Genomic DNA, 25,300 nt, shown 5'->3' with positions numbered 1-25,300 from the left:
TCCCTGGTGACAAGTGTCTTGGGATTACAAAATAATTATATGCCACTCCTCCTTTTATTTTCAATTGCATTTTTTGATTATGAACCTATTATAGAATCATGACAAAAATATAAGAATATAAGCTAAAAACGTAAAGATTGCCTATGTTCCTACCAACAAGAAATAGTCCCTTTTAATATTTTTGTGACTACTGCTTCAGATCTTTTTCTTTATACATGCATGCTCTCCCACATACTCTGTCATTATTTTTAAAAATGAGATCATACCCTCATATTACTTCATCACTTGTGTGTGCACTTAATATATCTATTTCTGGGTTTGTTAACCTAAATCTATGCCATCATTTTTAATGGCTGCATAAGAATCCATCAAATGTAGACTTCATCAGTTATTGATCTATCCTTCAACCAAAGACACTTAGGTCGTTTCCAGTCACTTGCTATAATAAACAACACCAGACTCAGTATATAAACCTGTTTACACAAATGTCCAACTAGAAGTGGCACTGATGGGTTAGTGAGTGTACAACTCTTAAATGCCTTAAGGGAGAGCAAAAGAGCGAGCCTTGCTGAGATGGAAGGGTGAGAGAGGCATTTTAGTTACAGAGAGTCACTGTTTTTTAGGTCCAGGCAAATAGAACAACCTTCTGTTGGTCTGTTGGTCTTTTCTCCTGCCTTCTCTCATTCACCTATTGGGAAATGCATCTCTTTCATTGACAAAAACAACTAAATCGTCTTGCATAAAATCCAGAGGCAAATAGCAGGTGTCTGCAAAACAGAACTTGGGGCGTCATCTGGAAATGCAATGCAAAGGATCAGCAGGTGGGGGCTTTTAAAAAGCAACAAACTCTCCCAAACAGCTCCCATGAGTCTACCACTCGGCCCCCCTGGCGTTTAGGGCGGTCAGGCAGTCACCTCAAAGACCTCTACTGAGGATCCAGTGGGCAAGGGAGACCAGTCACAAGGGCCTGCCATAAGAAAGAGAAGCTACCCCACACCCCAGCCTGAATCCTGAGGAACCTACAAACAGGATGGAAACCACAAACCAATGCATAGACACTCAAGTGGCCAATGGGCACATAGGTAGACACAACCAATGATGGGAAAACAGAGACACAGAAACTGAGCTAAGAGAAAGTAGCAAGAAATAAAATTTCAAAATGCTGCATTAGGTAGAGATAAATACAAAGAAAGGGCTCTTAGCCCTGCCACTCACTGGCAGGGGCACCATGGGGCAAGTCTCTTATTGGCTTTTTATGATCAGATGATCAAGAAGCTCTAAGCTTAACCACAGGGATATGATTAACTTTGAGTTTTGGTATTTTGAGTCTAAATACCAAATATTTTGAGTCACCATACCTAGCTATGGTGTCTTAATTTCTATTTTTATGATCATTAAAAAAAAATCTCCCATTCAGTGATTGTCTACCATCTGTCCCTGGAGTTTTCTTTATTTCATACTTATTTAGTCCTACCTACCCTCTTGGAAGGGACATGTTACTCATGTTACTCTTACTTTATGTTCTAAATGTGCTTCAGGTCACATACCTAACTGTAAAAAGATGGTTTAATCCTCATGGCATAGAGAAGTTACTCAATAAATAGCTCAAATAGCTCATGGTTGAATGAATAAATGCACACATTAATGAATAAATTATGTTGTAGACTCCTTTCTAATTCCATAACATTTTTACTCCATAAGACTCCTTCTACATGTCTTTTTAACAGAACTTATCTCAGAATCCTGTTTGAAAATTCAACATACGTTAACAATCAGAAATGAGCAAGACTTCTATTCTGTCTGTAGGAAGCAGTGTCACAGCCACAGTGCCCTGCCCCAAGGAAGACTCTCATCATCCAGCAACTGAAGGGTTATACCTAGCTCAGCAGAGGGCTTCCAGGTGCCTGCTTCCAGCCTTGGGCCAATTTAAATTCTGAAGGTTTCTTGTTGAATATTTAAGTATCACTCCCGTAAACAAGTAACTTAACATCCCAACCCTACAGTTTGCTCATCTGGGTAGAGCTAGCACGTTGACCTAGAGCTAGTTTCTTCTAGCTCGAATCATCTATCACTTTATGAGAAGTGAAGATGAAAAGCAGTGATGGAGATGCAAAGACAGTGCCAGCTATGGACAGTGCTTACTGCCTGAAATCTCATTTTACTGGGAACTCTCATATAGAACTGAACTTCTAAGTCACTTGGAATGCTTTTTAAACCCCACTGATTCTTGCTCCATCTCACTTCCCTGCAAGAGGAGTTTGTTTAAAGAATCTGCACGAGGCTCCCAGGGCACTTTTAAAATTTACCTCTGATTACCATGGAGAAGGAAATGGCAGTCCACTCCAGTGCTATTGCCTGGAAAATCCCATGGACAGAGGAGCTTGGTAGGCTACAGTCCATGGGGTCGCAAAGAGTTGGACACAACTGAGCGACTTCACTTTCTGATTACCAACCACTGCTTTTAGGGGGAAAATCTCTGAACCTGAATGAACTGATATTTGCATTGGCCAGATAATCCCTGGCCAGAGGGACTTCTCCCACCCCCACCTACTTTTACTCCCTGTGCCAAAGCTCCCTGGATTTTGGAGGTTTCTGATCTGCTTGTCCATGCTGCTAATGGCTGCTGGTGAAACGTGCCATGTTCCAAAGTTCTCTGCAATTGCTCTGAGCTTCCTGTATATGAACTCAAAGAAGGGGTACAGAAGCAGCTGGGAGAGAAAAACCAGAGCGGCACAGTCCAACAGCAACCTCTGAAAGAGCCAATCAAAACTGCCGGCCTGCTGAATCATCACACAGGGTGAGGGAAGGGTCTGCCAGATTGGTCACCAGCAAGCAAAAAACCAGATAGAAAACTAAAAGTTGGCACTGCTGATTTGGAAGATGGCTCAGAGGCCCCAGTACAGATAATTAGAACACAAGTGGTTTTGAAAAAACATTTTTTTTTTTTCAAAAAAATGGTAAAGACAACAAAAGCATTTTTTGCTGTCTTCTTTCCTTACTTTTGCAGATTCCCTCTCTTTTGTGTTTTTAACTGAACTTGACAATGACTTGTCCTCTGTTCCAGAAAACGAAATGTCTATTTATTTTGGTAATTAATTTAAGAAAATGAACCCAGAGGATTTTTGGAATGACAGTATTAAAAGAGACTTCTCTCTCTCTCTCTCTCTTTCACACAAATACACACCTGAATGTACACACTCATACACATCACAACTGTACACAGCAAAGGCTGCAAGATAAGACAGGAAATCATGGGTTGTCATCACGGACTAGCTGTGAGATCTCAGGCAAGCTGTTCCAACTCTGAAAGCCTCAGCTCCTTTACCAGACACAATGGAGGGGAGACTGGTGTCTGACTCGTAGGGTTGCTGTGGTAATGATTAAGTGAAGTCGTGTAGGTAAAGTGCTTTGCCCAATGCCAGCAAAAAATAGGACCATAATAAATAATAAAAGGCAGTTTTTAAAAAATGGTGGTTTGCTTTTACTTTAGGGAGAAGAGTGTCACAAAGTGCTAATGTTCAACAAATTGATCAATGAAAATGTTATTTATCTTTTGAATGTACATTATATAAGATAGAAATGGAAGAGATATATTTCCTTTCTTTACACATATGCATAAAATAGGCACTTCCTAGTTCAGATTTAGAAAGTCAGAAGTTAAGGTCTATATTCTTATTAGCAGGGCCACAAAGATATAAATTGCCATTCAACTTGCAGCTGGCTGGCAGTCTTGGCACCCTGACATCTGTTTCTGACTCCAGACTCCCATCTCTACCCCTTGGCTCTGTAGAGTCTAGACAGAACATTTCAGTTATGTTCCAATTAGCCCTGGTGGTTAAGAACACAGGACTGAATGGGATAAAGCCGGATGACACACCCTACGACTCGGCTGTACCACATTACAAGCCAGTGTCATCCTACATTAAAGGTTTCACTTTAGAACTAATAATTCTGGGAGAGAAGAGGACATCACACTCTGCCACAGTGGAACAACCTGATATAGATACAAGATGAAACAAGCGATCATTTTAGGAAGACCTTCTTGGTCTTGAATTTTGGTCTTTTTGGAGAAACCAGAAACACCCTGAGAAATCACTTAATTTGAGGAAGAGACTTTAAAAAATAAAGAATAGGGGGGAGGGATACCATTTTAGAAACAATAAAAAAGATGGTTATTTTAACAAACATCCTAAAACACAGGACCAAACAGACAGATGGTTTCTAAGGAAACAGGACCATCAGAGAGAAATAAGTAGGCATCAGAGATAGTGAAAGGGTGCTTCACTGAGAAGCATACATAAGCATAAGCTTTCCAGCATGCCCAGGGGAAATATAACGGACAACGGCCAAGCATGTCAGCACCAAGCCTCCAAGAATCTGACCAGGATGGAAGAAAATCTATGGCAGGTATATATGCACTCAACTGACACCTGAGAGCACAAACCACAGCTCCGTTCCTGTATTTCCTGAAGTCACAGAACATTAGTTACATTGAAGTTGATTGAAAAAAATTTCAGTAAACATATAGAAATTTTTGTGCCTTCCATTTGTAAGACTTTTTCATACTTGTACACTGTTAAAAAAAAAAAAAAAAGTCCTAATGAATACAATAACAATAGCCTCAAGACATCACTAAAGCTTAATCCTAAAAATCAGCAACTTCAACAAGAGGTGGCTCTGCCCAGAGTGGGCTTGACGTCACTGCTGTATGAGTTCATCTCCTGGATTTGTCACTTATTAACTGTGCGACACTGGACAAGTTACTAAACTTCTTTTTAGTTTCCACATCTGTACAATGGGAATATACCTACCTGGCTTGAAGACTAAATAACAAAGACAATGTAAATGGTAGAGCTCTGTAGCCTGTGAAATAGCTACCTCTTTGAGGCCTGGCAAGTAACCCAGCTCACACAGGTAGGACCTCCGCTTAAGCAAGACGCAAATACCTGAGGTGTCACATGCATGCCGTCCTGTCGCCGGCTCTCTGTGGGGGGTGCTGTGCCTATAGATAATGTGGGGTTTGTTTTGGGCCTCTTCATCTTCTTGTTCATCAATGGACAGTAGTGGTTCAATAAAATAATCTCCATCATGGGACCGAAATGTGCCCAGCTGCAAATAAAGAGAGATGAGAGGTTGACTTAATATAACTTAGCCACTGGGAGGAAAAGGACAGTGGAACAATGCCAAGTAAGTGGTGCCATCTTACCCAACTCCTTTCCCATGAGGGCTCCTTAAGCTGAAAATCTTACTGATATACTTGGAGTAGTTTTTTTTATTTTTCTTTTTTCACTCTCTGCCATATCAGTACCTTAACCTTTGATTGGACTCTACAGAACCTGCTATCCAAATCAGCCTCTAAGAAATATTTCCTTGGTGCTTAAGCTGATTTATATTCACTCCTCCAGGCTGCTGAAAGAGGGTTTCTGTGTGTTAAGACAGCCTGGAAACAGGGACAAGTATCAGTTTCAAAGAGAAAAGCCTACTCAAGAAAGCCTTATCCTGACTTCAAAATCAGGAAGCACATATTGACCAGAAGGCACTCAAGGTGGTGCTGCCAGGGACAATGGCAGAGGAGCCTCTTGTCAACCCTTTCCCTGACCACAGGGAGTGACCCAGGATAAGACTTTCCAGGCAGGCTGCCCAAGGTTCCAATCTCAGTTCCACCACTTGCTCGCCCACCTTGGGTAAGCTCCTTAACTACTCTGAGTTTCATCTTCCTTGTTTATCAATGAGAGATAAAATTATTTACTGTCATTGTGCGGATTAAACGAGATAATGTGTATAAGTGAAGTGTAAGTCGCTCAGTTCTGTCTGACTCTTTGGAATTCTCTAGGCCAGAATAGTGGCCTTTCCCTTTCCCTTCTCCAGGGGATCTTCCCAACCCAGGGATTGAATCCAGGTCTACTGCATTGCAGGCAGGTTCTTTACTAGCTGAGCCACAAGGGAAGCCCAAAATATGTGTAAAGTGCTTAGCAAAGGGATACCTTGTCAGGGCTTGGAACAGAAGTGGCTTTTGGTGTTGCAGAGTTGGCCAGCCTCTAACCACCAGGATATAGTTTGTGTTTGCCAGTCACTAAGAGTTTCACGGTAACTCTTTCTCCTCCCCTTCCCATATACCCACAAGGTTTGCAAATTATAAATGAAGCTGCAAAGTTGAACCACCCAAAGGAAACATTACAAGAGCAATAAAAAGTTCCCTATGCCATGCCACTGGGCAGTGTTTTAAGGAAAAAATCAAGCTTTTCTCACCTTCTCTGTGGTTCCTTTTCCCTCAGTGTTGGGGAAAAGGCAAGGGCCTTTGACTTTCCCCCGGATCCAGGAAATGACTGTCCTTGAACATCAATGGCAGTATCAGCACTGAAGTATCACATTCCACCCAAATTCTAATCTACTGAATTGAAATATCTGGGGGGTAGGTAGGGCCCAAGAACTGACATTTTAGAATTCTTAGGCATGACAAAGTTTTAAAGTACTTGGCTAAGCACTGGGGTTCCCAAACCCAGCTAAGTGTCAAAATGTCCTGGGAAGTTGAAAAATAAATTTAAATTTGAGAAATCACCCTATGTATGCAGATTTGGTATTTCTAACGGTAAGATCTAGTATTTTAATTTTTTTTAAAAAAGTCTCCATGTGGTTCATCCCTGACTTAAAGATAAGACTTAGAGACAAGATAGTGTCAGAATAAGACAAGTATCTTATAAGAGAGTAACTGGCTTCCAGAGAAGAAGTGATTTAACAAGTTTGCTTTTACCCAGGCACCTCTCCCTATTTTCAAAACACAACTCTGGTGCTCTCTGAGCACAGAGCAAGAAACCGACTACAACATGTGAAAGCTACTAGAGATGGGCCACAAATACTGAGAAAGAATCTTGGAGCCCATCTGGTGAAGGTCTGGCATCTTTGATTATTAAAAGGGGAAACTGAGGTCCAGAGGCAGGAAATGACTTGTCCCTTTCAGTGATACAGAAGCAGCTGAATAGTTCTCCTGCTAAATTTGGAACTCAGGTACCCTGATTCTAGTCTAGTGCCTTTAAAAAAAAAAAACAACAACAACTTTGAAATTCTCTTTAGGAACACAGATTCAGTCTCTGGCCCATGGTTAAGAGTATGGTCAGAAGGACTGGCTGGGAACTCCAGCTCTGTCACTTGCTACCTGTGAAACCATAAGCAAGTCCCCACCTCTCAAAGATTCAGTGCCCTCAACTGCAAAATGGGTTCTTTCAAGGATTGGGCTGTTGTAAGGATTTAGATGAAATAATGCACACATAAAGCACTTATTACAGTACAAGACACATAATAAGAGTTCAGTAAAAGGAATATAAATGAGGTCAAATTAATTTGTGGCTGATTCACAACACAGTTGTTTGAATGAAGAGTAACCCTTTCTTGGCTAAGGTGACCATTTATTCAAATACAGGCTGTAAGTACTTACTACAATATATAAAAGGCACTGCGGGAGAGAAATGAATTGATGCTGACCCTCCTTCCAGGGAAAGGGGATAGAACATGTGTTGCAAGAGCCATAATACAAGGGAGAGCACACTAAACATCAAGCAGGGAGAGAGGTATATGTCTGTGAAAGTGGAGAGAGATGGCAGCAGTCTGAAGGACTAGGAAGAGGTTTCCTGGGGAACAAGATACATTAGTTACACTTTGAAAGAAGGGTGTGATTTGAGCATGTGAAGCTGGTTGAGGTCACTCACCTAGTAAATCCAAGGGCCCAAAGGTTATGAGATGGGAGGGAAATGAAATGTGCAAAAACAGTTTGCCTGAAATGTAGGATTTGTGAAGCAAAGCTTGACAGATGAGACTAGACTCTGGATGTACAAAGGGGTGAGGAGGTGCAGTGGCAATGGCCTTAAGTGCCAGACGGAAGGGTTTATAGTCATTCACTAGGCAGTGGGGAGGCCTGTGCAGTAACTGAACAGGATAGCGACGTGATTTTGCACCTTGTCATCAGTCATCTACAAGCAGTGTGTGGCAGGGATTAAAGAGAAAAGACCAGGAGAAGAAGCCAGACAGAAGTATTTCTTAGACATCAGCCCTAATGAGAGAAAGAGAGAAGCAAAGAGGTTTAGAGGTAGAGTAGGGATGCTTAGAACAGGTGAGAAACACATCTAAGAAGGATTTCAGGGAAACTAATCACTGACCAGTGGGGTGAGGGAAGGGAGGAAGGCTGGCATGGCCCAGCCTAAAGAATGAACAATTTCCAGGAAGATTTCCTGAGAGGGCCAGGAGGAGGGCCAAGATACTACAAGTACCAAACGGGTACGGGGACATCTTTCCAAGAAAGATAAATTCCAAAAGGAAGACAAAGGGGCAAGGGCTTTGGAGCTAGATTCATTCCAGCTATAAAGGGCTACCTCGCACTATTTTTCAGATAACATGCCAGATCTTCTGCACCTCGCTCCCCTCCAAAAAAAGAGCCAGACTGCAAATTAGGCGCAATACAAATGGACTCCTCAAGGTCTAGGGAGTTCGTCTTTCTTAAGTCCTGGCCCTCAGTTCCCTAAGAGAGTTACTACTCGGCAGTTACAAGTGCGAGTTACCACCTAAAATTGCCAGCAGAAATTAAGGTCCTGCGCAGCAAACGTTTATACCACTGCTGGGGCCACTCAGCAGGGTGTGGAGGCGGGGAGGGAGGAGGAGTAAAGGCTGTTTACAAACTTGACTTACACACGCAGCACCATCAGTAAGGTTCTGGAACTGTGGGTTACAGCCTTGGGATCTGGGCACACTCTGATGTTCTGGGTTCCAGCACCTGACTTATACCCACCCAGATCAAACAACCGTTCCAAGAACAGAAGGATTCCAGGCGTCCCGGGGCAGCGATGACTCATGCAGCACCCCCTCCCATTTCGCCAAATTGCCGTCTCCGCCCACCCCCAAACAACGACGCACCGCGACTCTGGGAACTTTGCTGGGGCTAAAGGGGGTTCATCTTCATCCTCGCATCCCAGCAGCCTAAACCTCCCTCCTCTCAGTCTACAAGCTTGCCTCCCTTCCCACCCGACCCCTCGGTTGAGCAGTGGAGATAGATGCAACAACATTTGGGACTCGCGAGCCACGAACAACAGCGCGCGAAGAGGGCAGCCAAGATCCCTGGGTAAGTAGTCAAGCTTCCACTTAGAAAAGGTAACGGCGGGGAGTATGGGTGCTCTGGAGAAAAGTAATTGCATCACTGGGGAGCAGGGCACACAGCCCCTGTGCGCTGGGAGATCCTGACCCACGATAGTGTCTGCGTCAGAGCGCGTGGCAGAAACGCACGTCGCTTGGGGAAGTCCTAGAACCGCTCTCACTTGGGCCAAAACCTTACAGCGGACCCTCAAATCTCACAAAAGGGAGAGGGCAGAGGTCGTGTAGGGCAGACAAGAGGGCAAGTGGGGCGGGGGGAGGGGGAAAGAGAAGGGGGCGGTGAGTAAATAAACACCGGGTAGGGGTACCAGCTTGGGTCCCCTGCTAAGTGCGTATTTTGCAACGCATGGAGGTGACTTCCGCGCCCTCTCACCCTCCCTCTCTAGAGAAATGTGCACTTCAGGCTCCCTTTTCGAATTCTCTGGCACCCCATGGGTAGTGGAAATCTCAAGAGAACTGAAATCTCTCCAAGCTCTCCCCAATATTTCTGCTTCTTGGGGCCACCCCGCCAGCAGGGTGCAGAGTCGGACTGCGACGCACCCCCACTCCTAGTTTCTTGCTGAAGCAAAGCATCTAGGACAGGCCCCGCCCTCTTCCCCGCCCCCTAAACCCTGGGCCCACCCTTCCGTTCCTGAGACCGGACCTGTTCCCTGTCAATCCAGTTCAGCCTCAGGGTTCCTGGCGCGTGAAAAAAGACCCTGAGAGAACGTGGGGACTCTAGATTACGCACCGCCCTCCCAAGACACACAGAAGGAACTCCCCGTACCCGACACTGGGGATTCTCAGCCCACACCCCTGACTCAAGATGCACCAATAAGGAGTCGGGTTCTCCCAGTGCTCAGCTGCTCCACTCCTGGGCGGCCGAGTTTGCAGAAGGCAAGGACAAGTCTCTTCGAGTTTGGAAACCGACACCCCAGCCACCTACTGGTGTGGGGCAACACGCAGTTCAACAGTGGAGCTGAATTTGGACCCTAGAAAGCTCCGAAACATCCAGAACTCCCCCTCCCGGGACTTAGTGGAGGGGGCGGTGTCGGGGATGAGCTTCTTTCAAGTGTCAGCACACTCGCCGGAGTAGCCACCCAAAGCGTAGGACGCAAACAAGTTAGTAGCGCATGTTTAATGCTAGAGCAGAGAGACGGCGCAGTGAGGGTCCTAGGCTAGAGAGCAATTAAGTCTTCCAGAAGCGGGTGAGGAGGTGAAAGGGCAGGGCAGGGGAGGGGGCGCGCGTCCACTTACCATTCCCGAGCAGAGACTGATGACGGCCGTGTGCTCTGACTTGGTATTGACATGGCCTTTGTAGAAACAGTGCTTGAGTTCCGCTTCCTCCTCGGAATAAAACTTAGTCTGGTTCACCCCAGGTGCCCCAAGGAGGGTGACAGTGAACATTGGGGCGATAAATCCAGCATGGGCGGTGAGATTAAATAGAAATTGCTGGCCAAAGGCGGAGAGGCGGTAATGCTCCTGGGAGGAGGTAGCGGAGGAAGAGGAGGAGGCGAAGCCAGGCCAGGGGTCAGAGGCAGAGTTAATGCTTCGTCGCCTTCTTTTGAAGTGTACGTTCGTGGGAAAGGGTTCTCCGAGAGCGTTCACTCGGACGGGAGATGCGATTTCGTATTCGCTCAGGGTCTCTAATAATTTCACTGTAGAGAGAAGCAGAGGCACATGAACCAATAATATAGTTTTCTGCAAGTTTTAACTTGAAGTGTGTGTGGGGGGTGGGGGGGGCAGCAGGGGGGGGGCTCTCCTAAGTTATTTTCCAGCTTTTTCCTCCCCATTCAAGTCAATCCCTTCATCTTCAGTGACTGGACAAATATTTGCTGAACACCTACTATGTATCAGAAAGTGTTAGATGCTGTCAGAGTCAGACACTGAACAAGACAAAATACATAACATGATTATAGATCCTGACAGATACCCTGAATTATGCGACGAGCTGGTGCCCCCAATTACTAACAGGTTTGGGGCCTGGCGTGGGTAAGGAGGAAGATCAGGCTAAAAGAAGGGGGCGGACGACTAAGTTCTTTCCACAGTGTCTCTTGAGAGATTGGCTGGGAATGACCTAAAGAAGGGAGAAGCTGCAAAGCGGGAGATAATTCTTTCTAGGAAAAGGAGAGGGGAGAGAGAGGCCTCCGCTGCGGGGTGTCCGCCGTCGGACACGGAGGCTAAGGAGGTGGCGACAGGGGCGGAAGGGTCCCCGTGGCCGACTCTCGTTACCTTGCCTCGGGTGCAGCCTGTCCTTGCGCACGGCCGCCGCGGCATCTGGGCTCCCCATCTCGGCCAGGTCTCGCACCAGGAGCGTTAGCAGTGTGGCCCAGGATACAAACTGCATGGTGCTCCCCACCCCTCCCCAGCCGCCCCCACCCCCCTCCCCTCCTGCCCTCCTTGGCTGCGAGGCTGCGGCTGCGGAGAGCGCGCGGAGCCCGGTGCCCGCCGCCAACTTTTGACTTTAGGAGTCGCTGAGGTCTCGCGGCGAGGGTCCCGTCTGCGCTCGGCTGAGCAACGCCGCCGCCTGCCGAGAGCTGAGCCGCTCGGGCCGCAGGAGGAGCCGGAGGAGCAGGAGGAGGAGGAAGACTGGGGCTCGGCTGCTTGGCCGCATAATGTCCAGGGAGCCGGCAGAAGAAAGCGCGGAACGTGCGCTCCGAGGCGCGCCGGGCGCCCTGTGCTGGCGGGGATAGCGGAGCGGCTTCTTGAATGGGGGGCTGGGGGGCGGAGGGGGGGCGCTACTCAAATACTCAGGTCCCCGCCTCTCGCAGAGGGGAGGAGAAAGCGGAGTGAGTGGGGACCGCCTCCTGCCACTCGGCTCCTCGGCTGCTGTGCGGTACTTGCTGCTCGCAGAGTCGCCGGGAGCGCAGGGGCGCCGAGTGCGGTCCGCCATCTCCCCGGGACGGGCTTTTCTGAGACTCCCTGCCCTGGCAAGACAGAGTAGAGAACGTTCTCCCCTTTTCCTGGCGCTCCCAGTCTCTCTCCCGTATCCTCTTTCTCCCTTCGGAATCTCTTCTCTCCCTCGCCCTGTCAGTCCGCTCTCTGCCCCCTTTCCCGCTTGTGGTCTCTTCTCCCCGTCCCTCTGTGCACCTCTCTAGTTCCCGCATTTCCCCCATCCCTTTTCTCTTTCTACACGGTCCCCATCTCTCTCTCTTCTCTTTCTCTCTTTCTGTCCCTGTCTCCTTTTGGTTTCTCACAAGTGAAAGTGGCCCAGCGCAGGAGCGCCTTCTCGTCCCACAGTTTCTCACTGAGGGAGGCGGTTTGGCTTCTGAGCTCCGCTCTTGGCCTCACCGCCCCAGGTCAAGCGTTTGGGAGCTGGGGTTCTCATCTGGCAGTTCAGGATGCGTTTCAAATTCATGGTCTCCTCAAAGTTTCCCAAAGCTTTTCAGTTGTGCTTGCCCCAACCTCCGACCCATCGAGAGAGTGTCTATAGCTTTCTGTAGGTCTCCGGCCCAAAAAAGGTTAAGAACTGCTCTGGGCAGCAAGAGGAGGCGGGGATTTCGGCGCCCCCAAGTGCCTCGGGTTTTAGAGATATGGGGAGCGGGGGAGAGTGAGAGGGGACTGTCATTGACTCGAGGGGAAGCACCAGTGCCTGCAGAGATTTCTCAACCACTTCCGCTTGCTTTTTGCCAGAGAAATGCTTGGAACAGTTTAAAGCTGACACTTTTAACTATACCTACCTCTGACGGGATGCATATTTTAAAGTCGGAAATTCTGCCAGAGAGGGATGGTGTGTATGTATGTGTGTGCGCATGTGTGTGTGTGTGTGAGAGAGAGAGAGACAGTGAAAGAGGTGTTTAATTCTGTATGTTTTGAACAATTTCTGTAAAAAATGAATATTTGCCCCCCAAGTCCCGAACCAGAGTTCTCTGTTGCTTGGAAGGCTGGCACTCAGGGATGAAAACACCAAAGACTGCCTACTGGGGTTGGGGGTGGGGGAAGGGGGACTAAAGCAATATTCTATAAGTGTCCACTACTCTGGAAATATTAATGTAAATATTTCTCCTGATACAGGGAGAAATGACTTGGCAAGAATAGAATTTCCTAAAGAAGTTGTTAACCCAAACAGACCAATGTTGCCTTGACTGGAATTTATGATTGGTGCACACAGTGTAAAGACGGCAAAATAGAAACCCCTGTTAAGCACACAATCAGATTTTTAAAGAATAATATTTAAAACTTTTTCTTAAACCTTCAAGGTATTGACTAAAAGACATTTCTTCTAATACACAATCTTTCTTATCATTATGTAGTAAAAATTTCTCACAATCACAGTGTCTGAGGTTTGCTGACAGTTTAGCAGGAAACAGAAAAACATCAAGAAATCAAACTCTTAGCTGATTCCTATAGAAAATGTTCTAGGACTCCCACCATAAAATTACTCAAAAAGGTAGCATATTGCAGTATTTCCCATTAAACAATTTTCCTCTTTTTCAATTTGAATCCCTCCCGTAAAGAACTTAACAGTATAGCAATGATTATATGTAAGGACAGAGGTTTCACTGTGTGCTCTTTCTCAGTGGCTTTCTTTCTAGGACTTGGCATTAAAGGATGAACTTTTTTTATGGTTCTTTAACATTGCTCCTGATACAAATAACCATCTCTACAGCTGATAGGGACTAAAAATACAAAGTTTCTCTTGGAACTTCCTGAACTGATTAGGAGTCTGGCTTTCTGAATTTCTCATTCTCAGGGAGTTTATTCACCCTCTCTTAAGTGTTACGAGCTTACCTCTGGATTTAAATCTATAAACAAGTCTTAAAAACAAAAATCTTAGGAAGATATTTGAAATCATAATAAACGAACAGGACAACTGAGGGAGCTAAACAATTCAAGTCAAAATCTTTTGTCTGAATAATAATAATGATGATAATCAACTTTATGTGCTACCCCTTGTGCATTTAATACAACATTTAATTTTTACAGCAGCTCTATGAGGCAGGCAGGATAGTAATTCCATTTTACAGATAAGGATATTGAGGTTGAAAGAGGTAAAATAATTTGACAGATCAGATCAGTCGCTCAGTCGTGTCCGACTCTTTGCAACCCCATGAATCGCAGCACGCCAGGCCTCCCTGTCCATCACCAACTCCCGGAGTTCATTCAAACTCACGTCCATCGAGTCAGTGATGCCATCCAGCCATCTCATCCTCTGTCGTCCCCTTCTCCTCCTGCCCCCAATCTCTCCCAGCATCAGAGTCTTTTCCAGTGAGTCAACTCTTCGCATGAGGTGGCCAAAGTACTGGAGTTTCAGCTTTAGCATCATTCCTTCCAAAGAAATCCCAGGGCTGATCTCCTTCAGAATGGACTGGTTGGATCTCTTTGCGGTCCAAGGGACTCGCAAGAGTCTTCTCCAACACCACAGTTCAAAAGCATCAATTCTTCGGCCCTCAGCCTTCTTCAGTCCAACTCTCACTTCCATACATGACCACAGGAAAAACCATAGCCTTGACTAGACAGACCTTTGCTGGCAAAGTAATGTCTCTGCTTTTGAATATGCTATCTAGGTTGGTCATAACTTTCCTTCCAAGGAGTAAGCGTCTTTTAATTTCATGGCTGCAGTCACCATCTGCAGTGATTTTGGAGCCCAGAAAAATAAAGTCTGACCCTGTTTCCAATGTTTCCCCATCTATTTCCCATGAAGTGGTGGGACCGGATGCCATGATCTTCGTTTTCTGAATGTTGAGCTTTAAAGCCAACTTTTTCACTCTTGTCTTTCACTTTCATCAAGAGGCTCTTTAGTTCTTCTTCACTTTCTGCCATAAGGGTGGTGTCATCTCCATATCTGAGGTTATTGATATTTCTCCTGGCAATCTTGATTCCGGCTTGTGTTTCTTCCAGTCCAGCGTTTCTCATGATGTACTCTGCATATAAGTTAAATAAACAGGGTGACAATATACAGCCTTGACGTACTCCTTTTCCTATTTAGAACCAGTCTGTTGTTCCATGTCCAGTTCTAACTGTTGCTTCCTGACCTGCATACAAATTTCTCAAGAGGCAGATCAGGTGGTCTGGTATTCCCATCTCTTTCAGAATTTTCCACAGTTGATTGTGATCCACACAGTCAAAGGCTTTGGCATAGTCAATAAAGCAGAAATAGATGTTTTTCTGGAACTCTCTTGCTTTTTCCATGATCCAGCGTCTCTGGTTCCTCTGCCTTTTCTAAAACCAGCTTGAACATCAGGAAGTTCACGGTTCACGTATTGCTGAAGCCTGGCTTGGAGAATTTTGAGCATTACTTTACTAGCGTGTGAGATGAGTGCAATGGTGCGGTAGTTTGAGCATTCTTTGGCATTGCCTTAAGGGTCCCCTAAGTCAGAGATATGGTTCAAATTCAGTTTCAGCGCTTTAGTCTAAGTTCATAATTATATATATATATTTATCAATGTTTTGATAACTATAATTATCAATGATTTACTTGTGTATAATGAGTAAATCATTGATCTGAAATGCTGCCAAATTTTGGGGGAGTGGTTTGGGTGGAGGTGGCTAAAATCATCAAGAGAATTCCCTCAACTGTCTTTGCTATGTATGACGTATCTTTGACTCTCTTACTTCATTTTCTATTGTTAAGTATTTCATGATAATCTTAATTATCTCACTGATATTTCAGGATGTTTCTCTCAGTATCTAGTATGGGTCTGGCACATAGTAGGAACTCAAGAAATATTTATTAAATGAATGAATAAATATAAACCTCTATTTTGTTTCAGCAGTCCTAAAGTGACTTTATCATATTTAAAGAAGGCAAATATCGAATTAATGTACATAAATATGTGATATAAATAAATGATATAAATTAATAAATGATAAAACATTTATATTTGGTATCCTTTAAAGAAATTTTTGTCACCAAGTTTTTGGCTGGAAACTGGAATAACTGTTTAGAAAAGAATCACAGTTAACATGATTTTATTTTAGATTTTTGGCACATCCATTAAAAATTAAAATGTATGTGTACTGAGCCTCAAAACAACCAATAAAATGTAAATTATAAAAGAAAACGCATGTGTATGCAGTTTGGAAGTTGGTCCTATATATATAGGAATATATAAATATACCTGAATGCAGGAGGGGAGACTAGATTCTGTAATAACTGGCCCCCTAGAGAAGTCTTCCCTGAACAAAGAACATCTTGTTGAGGTCACCTGGAGTTAAAGGAAGGACAGATTTTAGCCCATTTTCTTCTCCCAAGCTTTACTGGAATTGAATGTTATTGTAGATTAAATGGGAGGTTTCTGTGGATGCTTCTTCATGAAAATTAAATCTCAGAGGAGTGATGATGCAGATGAGTCACTAGGGAGAGACAGTCTGGTCAACAGAAATGTGAAAGATGACATCACATATGACTTTGCAGAACACCAGTGAAAACAGCAGGAAGGAGATCTGAAGCAAAGCCATCTCTTTCCACAGAAAGGGAAAACCCACACCGAAAAGAGAGGCAAACACCAAGAGGCAGAAATATAATGAACTGTTTTCTGAGTAGTCAGCAGTAAGTGGCTTCAGGAATAGGTAAGTCTACAGTACTGGGTAGCATGTGTGCTTGTGTGCTCAGTCACGTCCAACTCTTTGTGACCCCATGGATTGTGACCCCGCTAGGCTCCTCTGCCTGTGGGATTTTCTAGTTTACTGGAGTGGGTTGCCATTTTCCTACTCCAGGGGATCTTCCTGACCCAGGGACGGAACCTGCATCTCCCGCATCTCCCACCTTGCAGGCAGAGCCACCGGTCGTAACTGCAGGAGACTGGAATGCTCAGGTTCGATCACTGGGTCAGGAAGATCCCCTGGAGAAGGAAATGGCAACCCACTTTAGTATTCTTACCTGGGAATTCCCATAGACAGAGGAGCCTGGTGGGCTACAGTCTATGGGGTCGCAAAAGAGTTGGACATTACTTAGCAACTAAACTATCACCATAGCAGTTCTGCTGTCTGGGTTCTGCTCTATTTTACATATGATGAAAATTAGACTCTGCAAAGTTAAATGACCCAATACAGCATTACAGAGCTAGAATGTGCTGAGTTGGGATTTAATCAGGAATCAGTTTACCTGCAAAACTTATTACCTCTGTAAATAAAAGCAGCTTAGTGACAGAAAGATGGCCATCTAATTGTTTCTGACCATTCAGCCTTTATACCTGGCCTGATGAGTATGATCTGTAAGAATATCCTTTCTTTTCATTTGAAAGCTAAATCTACAGTTCTAAATAACTCCTTTTGAGCCTACATGGAATGTCCTAGTCTGGTCTTTATGATGTTCTGAGATAGTTCATGACTAGCTCATGGCAATTTTACAAAGTTATTTATGTATCAGGTGTTCCTTTCCTACTTATTGTTCCAGAAGACTATACTTTAGCTATTACCCAGGCTTTGGAGCCCCAAGTGAATCCCACTAACAATTGCTTGAGACTCTTTGGGCCTCAGATCCTTATTCTGCCTCCTTCAGTAACTGTAGAATGAGACCTCCAGACCAGGGGTTTCAACATCATAACTACAAATGATTCAGAAGTGCTCAGATTGAAACCACTCTTAAACTGAAGCCAAGTTAGAAAGCACTGCAGTCTGTGCACATACAATTTCACCATTTCCTGAAAGTCCACATTCAACACAGACAGCTGCTACCCTTGCTAGCATGGAATCTGACAATGCTCGGATTGTTGGGAGATGTACCAGGATGCTATATGCCTCCTGAAATCTGAACTTCTTCTGCCCTACTTTGTTTCACCCCTTTCATCTTGTTGGTGTTTGGTGTTATTTGTTAGACTTTAAACTATGTGAGGGCAACAGCAAATCGATCACCATCCTCACTGTAACCCCTTGGTGCTACCTAATAGGCACTCAATACATATTTCTTAAATGCGTGAGATTATAATTATTGAAAGTTGTTTCTAGTTTTCAGAGCCAGTATTTCCTTTAATTTGCAAATCATTTTCTTTCTCTTACTCTCTGTCTCACACACACACAAAGACACACATGCATGCACACATATGGAACTCCAGGAATGATGGAGGTATCATTTCTCATGGTATCATCTCATGGTATCATTACTCCTAGGAGAAAAATCCTGCTTTAATTAGAATCTTATCATGATTATTACTTTCTAGAGTAGAAATTTCCAGAGCTAGGTTTTCTCCAATGCCTACTTTAGGATTATGAGCATAGAGTAAGAGTGCATTCTCTGTATCCTTTCCATACCCTGAAAAGACAGTTATAATCACAGTTGCCTGCTTCAAAGGGGTCCTGTGAAAATGAATGGACCGAGGTGCTGGCTTAGTGGCTGGCACAGAGGAATTGATCTCTAAACATCCAAATCTGCACTCTCACCTTCTGACTAACCCACTTACTAGTTAGGAAGAGTTGGAAAAGGCAAGGGCAACCCACTCCAGTGTTCTTGCCTGGAGAATCCCAGGGACGGGGGAGCCTGGTGGGCTGCCATCTATGGGGTCGCACAGAGTCGGACACGACTGAAACGACTTAACAGCAGCAGCAGTTAGGAAGAGTGATTCCTGATTCAGTTTGACAGAGAACAGCGCTGGCCACCAAGCACTCCTTCCCCTGTTAACCTCCTTCTACTCCCATCACCAGCTTATGGGGCTTTTTTTGTTTTACTGAAAGCTACCCAGCAACTCGGTGGTAAAGAAACCGCCAGAAGGAGACTCAAGAGATGCAAGTTCGATTCCTGGGTTGGGACTATCCCCTAGAGAAAGACATGATAACTCACTCCAATATTTTTGCCTGGGAAATCCCATGGACAGAGGAGCCTGGTGGGCTATAGTCCATGGGGTCACAGAGTTGGACACCCAAAGTTGGACGTGACTGAGCACACATGTATGCATGCTACACTTCTACTGAAAAAGAAAATATGTCAGGTGTATGGTTATATTTCACTGACTGTGTATTTCTTCACATTCATCCTTGCTTTAGCTACCCTTTCAAAACTTTTTTTTTTTTTTCATTTTTAAACAGCTTTACTCTTTCTTTCTTATATTCTGCTTCAGTTCAGTTCAGTTGCTTAGTCATGTCCAACTCTTTGTGACTCCATGGACTGCAGCACGTTAGGCTTCCCTGTCCTCCTCCACCATATCTCAGAGCTTGCTCAAATTCATGTCCATTGAGTTGGTGATGCCATCCAACTATCTCATCCTCTGTCACCCCTCTTGTCCTCCTGCCTTCAATCTTGCCCAGCATCAGGGTCTTTTCCAATGAGTCAGCTCTTCGCATCAGGTAGCCAAAGTATTGGAGCTTCAGTTTCAGCACCAGTCCTTCCAATGAATATTCAGGACTGATTTCCTTTAGGATGGACTGGTTGGATCTCCTTGCAGTCCAAGGGACTCTCAAGAGTCTTCTCCAACACCACAGTTTAAAAGCATCAATTCTTCGGAGGTCAGCTTTCTTTATGGTCCAACTCTCACATCCATACATGACTACTGGAAAAACCATAGCTTTGACTATATGGACTTTTGTTGGCCAAGTAATATCTCTAATTTTAAATACGGTTATCTGAGTCATGAAGATCTTTTTTGTACAGTTCTTCTGTGTATTCTTGCCACCTCTTCTTAATATCTTCTGCTTCTGTTAGGTCCATAGCTTTTCTTCCAAGGAGCAAGCATCTTCCACTTTTGTGGTTGCAGTCACTGTCCACGGTGATTTGGGAGCCCAAGAAAATAAAGTCTGTCACTTTTCCCACTTTTTCCCCATCTATTTGCCATGAAGTGATGGGGCCAGATGCCATGATCTTTGTTTTTTGAATGTTGAGTTTTAAGTCAGCTTTTTCACTCTCATCTTTCACTTTCATCAAGAGGCTCTTTAGTTCTTCACTCTCTGCCATAAAGGTGGTATATACATATCTGAGGTTATTGATATTTGTCCCAGCAATCTTGATTCCAGCTTGAGCTTCATCCACCCCAGCATTTTGCATGATGTACTCTGCATATAAGTTAAATAAACAAGATGACAATATACACCCTTGACATAGTCCTTTCCCAATTTGGAACCAATCTGTTGTTCCAAGCCCAGTTCTAACTGTTGCTTCTTGACCTCCATACATGTCCTCAGGAGACATGTAAGGTAGCCAGGTATTCCAGTCTCTTGAAGAATTTTCCACAGTTTGTTGTGATCCACACAGTGGTGGCTCAGCTGGTAAAGAATATGCCTGCAATATGGGAGACATGGGTTCGATCCCTGGGTTGGGAAGATCCCCTGGAGAAGGGAACAGCTATCCACTCCAGTGTTCTGGCCTGGAGAATCCCATGAATTGCATAGTCCATGGGGTCACAGAGTGTCAGACATGACTGAGTGGCTTTCACGTTCCCGTTCACATAGTCAAAGGCTTTAGCATAGTCAATAAAGCAGGAGTAGATATTTTTCTGGAACTCTCTTGCTTTTTCCATGATCCAGCGGATGTTGGCAATTTGATCTCTGGTTCCTCTGCCTTTTCTAAAACCAGCTTGAACATCAGGAAGTTCACGGTTCGTATACTGTTGAAGCCTGGCTTGGAGAATTTTGAGCATTACTTTACTAGCGTGTGAGATGAGTGCAATTGTGCGGTAGTTTGAGTATTCTTTGGCATTGCCTTTCTTTGGGATTGGAATGAAAACTGACCTTTTCCAGTCCTGTGGCCACTGCTGAGCTTTCCAAATTTGTTGGCATATTGAGTGCAGCACTTTCATAGCATCATCTTTTAGGATTTGAAATAGCTCAACTGGAATTCCATCACTTCCACTAGCTTTGTTCATAGTGATGTTTCCAAAAACCCACTTGACTTCGAATTCCAGGTTGTCTGACTCTAGGTGGGTGATCACACCATCATGGTTATCTGAGTCATGAAGACCTTTTTTGTACAGTTCTTCTGTGTATTCTTGCCACCTCTTCTTAATATCTTCTGCTTCTGTTAGGTCCATATCATTTCTGTCCTTAATTGTGCCCATCTTTGCATGAAATGCTCCCTTGGTATCTCTAATTTTGTTGAAGAGATCTCTAGTCTTTTCCATTCTATTGTTTTTCCTTTATTTCTTTGCACTGATCACTGAGGAAGGCTTTCTTATCTCTCCTTGCTATTCTTTGGAACTCTGCATTCAGAAGGATATATATATATCCTTTCATTTCTCCTTTGCGTCCTTAAATAAGTCCAATTTAGCATTTTTTTCAAATACTGGATTTTCTTTATCTGGCAGAATATTTTACATAACCAAAACATTAGCCAGAACCCAATTTCCCCACTGAATGAACAGTTTAAAAATGTTTTTATATGGTAGAAAATATTTACATATGCAAAAATGTAATTTCCTCTGCCAGAAGATGTTTAATAGGCTGTCTATTGTAAAGGTATTAATCATAATAATGGTTAACCTTTGTGATGGCTTACTACTTCAGCTAACAATGGATTAGGTTGTAGTCAATTCTTCTGACAACCCAATTAAATAGGAATGCCATGAGCTCCACTTTGGAGAGGAAGAAATAAACACAGGATAAGTAACGGGCTCAAGGTTACACAGCTAGTGAGTAGCTAAATGGGCCTTCAAAGGTAGACTTTCTGATTTCAAGGTCTGTATTCTTAAATCACGGGCTTCCCTGGTATCTCAGTGGTAAAGAATCTGTCTGCCAATACAGGAGTCAGGGGTTTGATCCCTGGGTCAGGAAGATTCCCTGGAGGAGGCAATGGCAACCCTTGCCTGGAAAATTCCACGGACAGAGGAGCCTGGCGGGCTATAGTCCCACGGGATCGCAGAAGAGTCAGACACAACTTAGTGACTAAACAACAACAGCAAAGCTTAAAATAGCATAAATTTCGATGGTGAAGAACACAATCTCAAAGAGTAGAAATCTAGACGTCAGAAAAAATTCAGATATCAGTCCAGCCAGGCCTATAGAGGGTCTGGTTTAGGGAGTCAGTCACAAATGGTGAGGCTTCCGGATATGGGTCCAACTGGGGTTGATGAAGAGGAGGCTTTTCCAACACCCAGACCACTCAATGACCTACCTGTAAGACTGGGTCTTGTGAACACTGGTCTTCTTCAGGGGTCTCATAGCAACAATCATCCTTATAAACTCTCATGGCCCTCAGTTCAGCTCAGTACCTTTATGTTATTCAGGCTGTACTATGGTCCTTGCTATTAAAATAGCATATGGCCAGAAGGCCTGCCTTCTAGTTATAAAGTGGTTCAGGATTTGAATTCCCTGTGAGCTTATGTGGAAGCCTGCTACAAAGAAGGTCTTCAAAGAACTTTTCAAAATATCTCAGCTACTGTGACTACCAAGGACAATGGAGAGGGGCTAGAGGCAGGGATAAATAATTTCATTTTTTACTTAATGTGGAAAAACACAGATGCATTGCATGCAACAGCTTGACATGGTAATGAGATTATGTGACATCAAATCAGTGCCAGTTGGAAATGGTATATTCACCATGCACTGTCTTTGTATTAATAGGCACCAATAACAGAAAATAGGTTGCTTCCTGAAATGTAAGCCTGGCAATTAGCACCTTGTCAAGTCCCTATCAGAAGCTGGCACAAAGAAAAACATTTGTTTTTTTCCCCACTTAAAAACAGGTCTGACGGTACATATCAGGGAAATTCATGGCAAGCATAACTGGAATAAAGTTTAGCTACTGTTGGGCTCTGTGCTAGAGGTGCAGTTACAAACAGCAATTATACTTTGGACGTTTAATTTTTTTCTGGGCACTTACCACAGTGGCGGTGGTGCCTGAATTCTAATTACAGTCAACAACACAAATTCACCCATATACATTTTAAAAATCAGCACTTCTTATTTTGTGCTGATTGTTCAGTTCATTAATGCTGACTACAAATCTGGACCTCATGGAACTTATATTTGCTCTAAGCACCTTTTCTGACAGAGCAGAGGTAGAGAATAACTCCCTGAATGGTGACTTTGGTCCTCTTGTCCAGGAGGGATAAAGGTCCTAATAATTGAAAACAGACATAATTCAAGATCCTGTCCTCCCCACTTCACTGATCAGGTGGAAAGGGAAAGGAACCATCAAGAAACAGTAAATCCAATGAAATATTGGGCAATTATTTCAGAGTCAGAAAGAGCAGTATGTTTTAACATATAAACATGTCCAAGTTGGATTATTAAGTAAATGAGTCACAGTGTTGTTTGTGTAATTGGCTCCTAAAAACAAAATAAAAGAGCAAAATCTCAACCTGAACAGGATCTGCATAGGAAAAAAAATCTAGAAAGAGGGATTTACATCATGCTATAACCATATGACTGTGATCTCTGAAACCAGGAATTATGGAGATCTTCCATACTTATTACATTTCAGTGATACCTACCCCCGTATTATCTGCCTTTTTTAGTAATAAGAATATATTACTTTCTTAGTGAGAACAATATTTTTTAAAAATAAAGAAACAATATATAAAGAAGATACAGTGTCATCACTACCCTCAGGGAAAAGTTTTTTCATAAATTACGCATAATGGTAGCTTTTTCTGTAACATTCAGTATGTATTTCACTATTTGAAAAGAACCTCACATATACTGATGTGATCAAACACTACAAAGAGATTTCTGATAGCTAAGTCAGGTTTTTGAATGAAATTTGACAGGAGCTTGTGATTTATATAGAAATGGAAGTGTTTGATATACAGTAAGTGTGGAATTAAAACATGATTGGAGAATAATTATTGAGTCTCAGGAAAAAGTAGATGCTTACTCAGCCCCTGACTATATAAACAAGGAAGACATTTATTTATTAAAAAATATTTATTGAACACCTACTATGTACCAGGAAGACATTCATTTATTCAAAAAATATTTATTTAACACCTACTGTGTACCATGCAGTTTGCAGAGGAGCTCACAGTCCAGTGGGGAAGAGAAACACAAAATAAGTAAATAGGTGAACAAGTATATTAAGTACGCACAGTTCTTTGTAGAGGAGATTAAAAGGCATATAGTTGAGATTAGGTGGACAGAGAAAGGCTCTTTGCGATGTGCTAGATAAATGGAAGCCTTTGGCCACTTGATGCGAAGAGCCGACTCATTGGAAAAGACCCTGATGCTGGGAAAGATTGAGAGCAGGAGGAGAAGCGGGAGACAGAGGATGAAATGGATCGATGGCATCACCTGCTCAATGAAGATGAGTTTTAGCAAACTTTGGGAAACAGAAGGACAGGGAAGCCTGGTTTGCTGCAGTCTATGGGGTCACAAAGAGTCAGGCACAACTTAGCAGCTGAACAACAACATAAATAGATAGTAAGAAGGAGCCACCCCTTTAAAGAACAAGCAGAAAAATATTCTGGGCAGAGAGAACAGCAGGAGAATGTCTAAGACAGTTAAAGAAGTTGAAGGGTTTCAGAACCCTAAGAGGCCCTTGTGGTTGGAGTTCTGTGAATGAGGGAGAGGGGATGGAGAGTGGGGCTATGAGCGAGTGAAACCGGAGCCAGGTGTTATGGGACCTTTCAGGTGTGGAGTTTGTATTTTACTCTAAATGTAAGAGCAAGACAGAAAATCGTTAGGCAAGACACTCCTTTCATTATGAAAAAAAATCCCTCTGGCTGCTGTGTGGACGATGGGATCTAGGAGGCTATTGTGTTGTTCAAATGAGGATGAAGGTGGCTTTAACTAGGGTGTGGGAGTGGAGGTGGCAGGATTTAGATACTGAGAAAGTGTATTTTAAACAGGACATGGTGAAGGATGTTATCACAGGGATGAGAAGGGAGGACGTCAAGAATGAGTCCCAAAGTGATTATGTAGCAATTGCTGCCTTTAATATATACATATTACAACCAGAGAGAGAATATAAAAGAATAAAAACTCACATACAATAGCAACAAAATCACTGGGTATAAAAATAACAAGGAACATACAATGCCTATATGCATACTACTTTAAAACGCTAATGAAGGCTTCAGAGGTGATGTGAGTAGATGAAAGAGCACCACATTCTTAGGATGACTGAGTGTCAGTAAGGTGCCCATTCTCCCTAAGACAGTTTATAAAATTATGGGAAACACAATATAAGTGCCAACAGTTTGTTTCTGTTATTTTTCTTTTGTTTGAGACAAAATTGAACCAACCTTTACTTGAGAACATAAATAAAAAACAGCTTGGAAAATTTTGAAAATGAGTTATGTGTAGACTCTAGTAATAATACCAAATATTACCATTCTCTGATCAAAGAATAAAACTTTCCTTTGCTTCTGAACCTAAATAAACA

The 25,300-nt window shown here is 43.6% G+C and overlaps 1 protein-coding gene and 1 long non-coding RNA gene across 10 annotated transcripts in view; one reads left to right on the top strand and one right to left on the bottom strand.

Moving 5' to 3' along the window:
- ADAMTS9 (ADAM metallopeptidase with thrombospondin type 1 motif 9) overlaps positions 1–11,550 on the bottom strand; it is a 163,189-nt gene extending 151,639 nt beyond the window's left edge. For both annotated transcript variants that reach the window (XM_061396475.1, XM_061396476.1), the window contains exons 1-3: positions 11,347–11,550; positions 10,372–10,772; positions 4,947–5,109 (exon numbers count right to left, since the gene is read on the bottom strand). In XM_061396475.1, the coding sequence (XP_061252459.1) occupies positions 4,947–5,109; positions 10,372–10,772; positions 11,347–11,461 (679 nt within the window). In that variant the 5' untranslated portion in view covers positions 11,462–11,550. The remainder of the gene's footprint in view (positions 1–4,946; positions 5,110–10,371; positions 10,773–11,346) is intronic.
- The window catches only part of LOC133235248 (uncharacterized), a 318,764-nt gene continuing 301,989 nt past the window's right edge, over positions 8,526–25,300 (top strand). For 2 of the 8 annotated variants that reach the window (XR_009732500.1, XR_009732501.1), the window contains exon 1: positions 8,538–9,106. This is a non-coding gene — a long non-coding RNA (uncharacterized LOC133235248). Of the gene's footprint in view, positions 9,107–25,300 lie in introns of all 8 variants that reach the window. The other 6 variants (XR_009732499.1, XR_009732503.1, XR_009732497.1 and 3 more) reach the window with 6 other exon arrangements.

This window comes from Bos javanicus, chromosome 22 (assembly GCF_032452875.1).
Source record: "Bos javanicus breed banteng chromosome 22, ARS-OSU_banteng_1.0, whole genome shotgun sequence".
Taxonomy (NCBI): domain Eukaryota; kingdom Metazoa; phylum Chordata; class Mammalia; order Artiodactyla; family Bovidae; genus Bos; species Bos javanicus.
The sequence above is the reverse complement of the archived record's forward strand: the minus strand, read 5'-3'. Positions and strand labels throughout refer to the sequence as shown.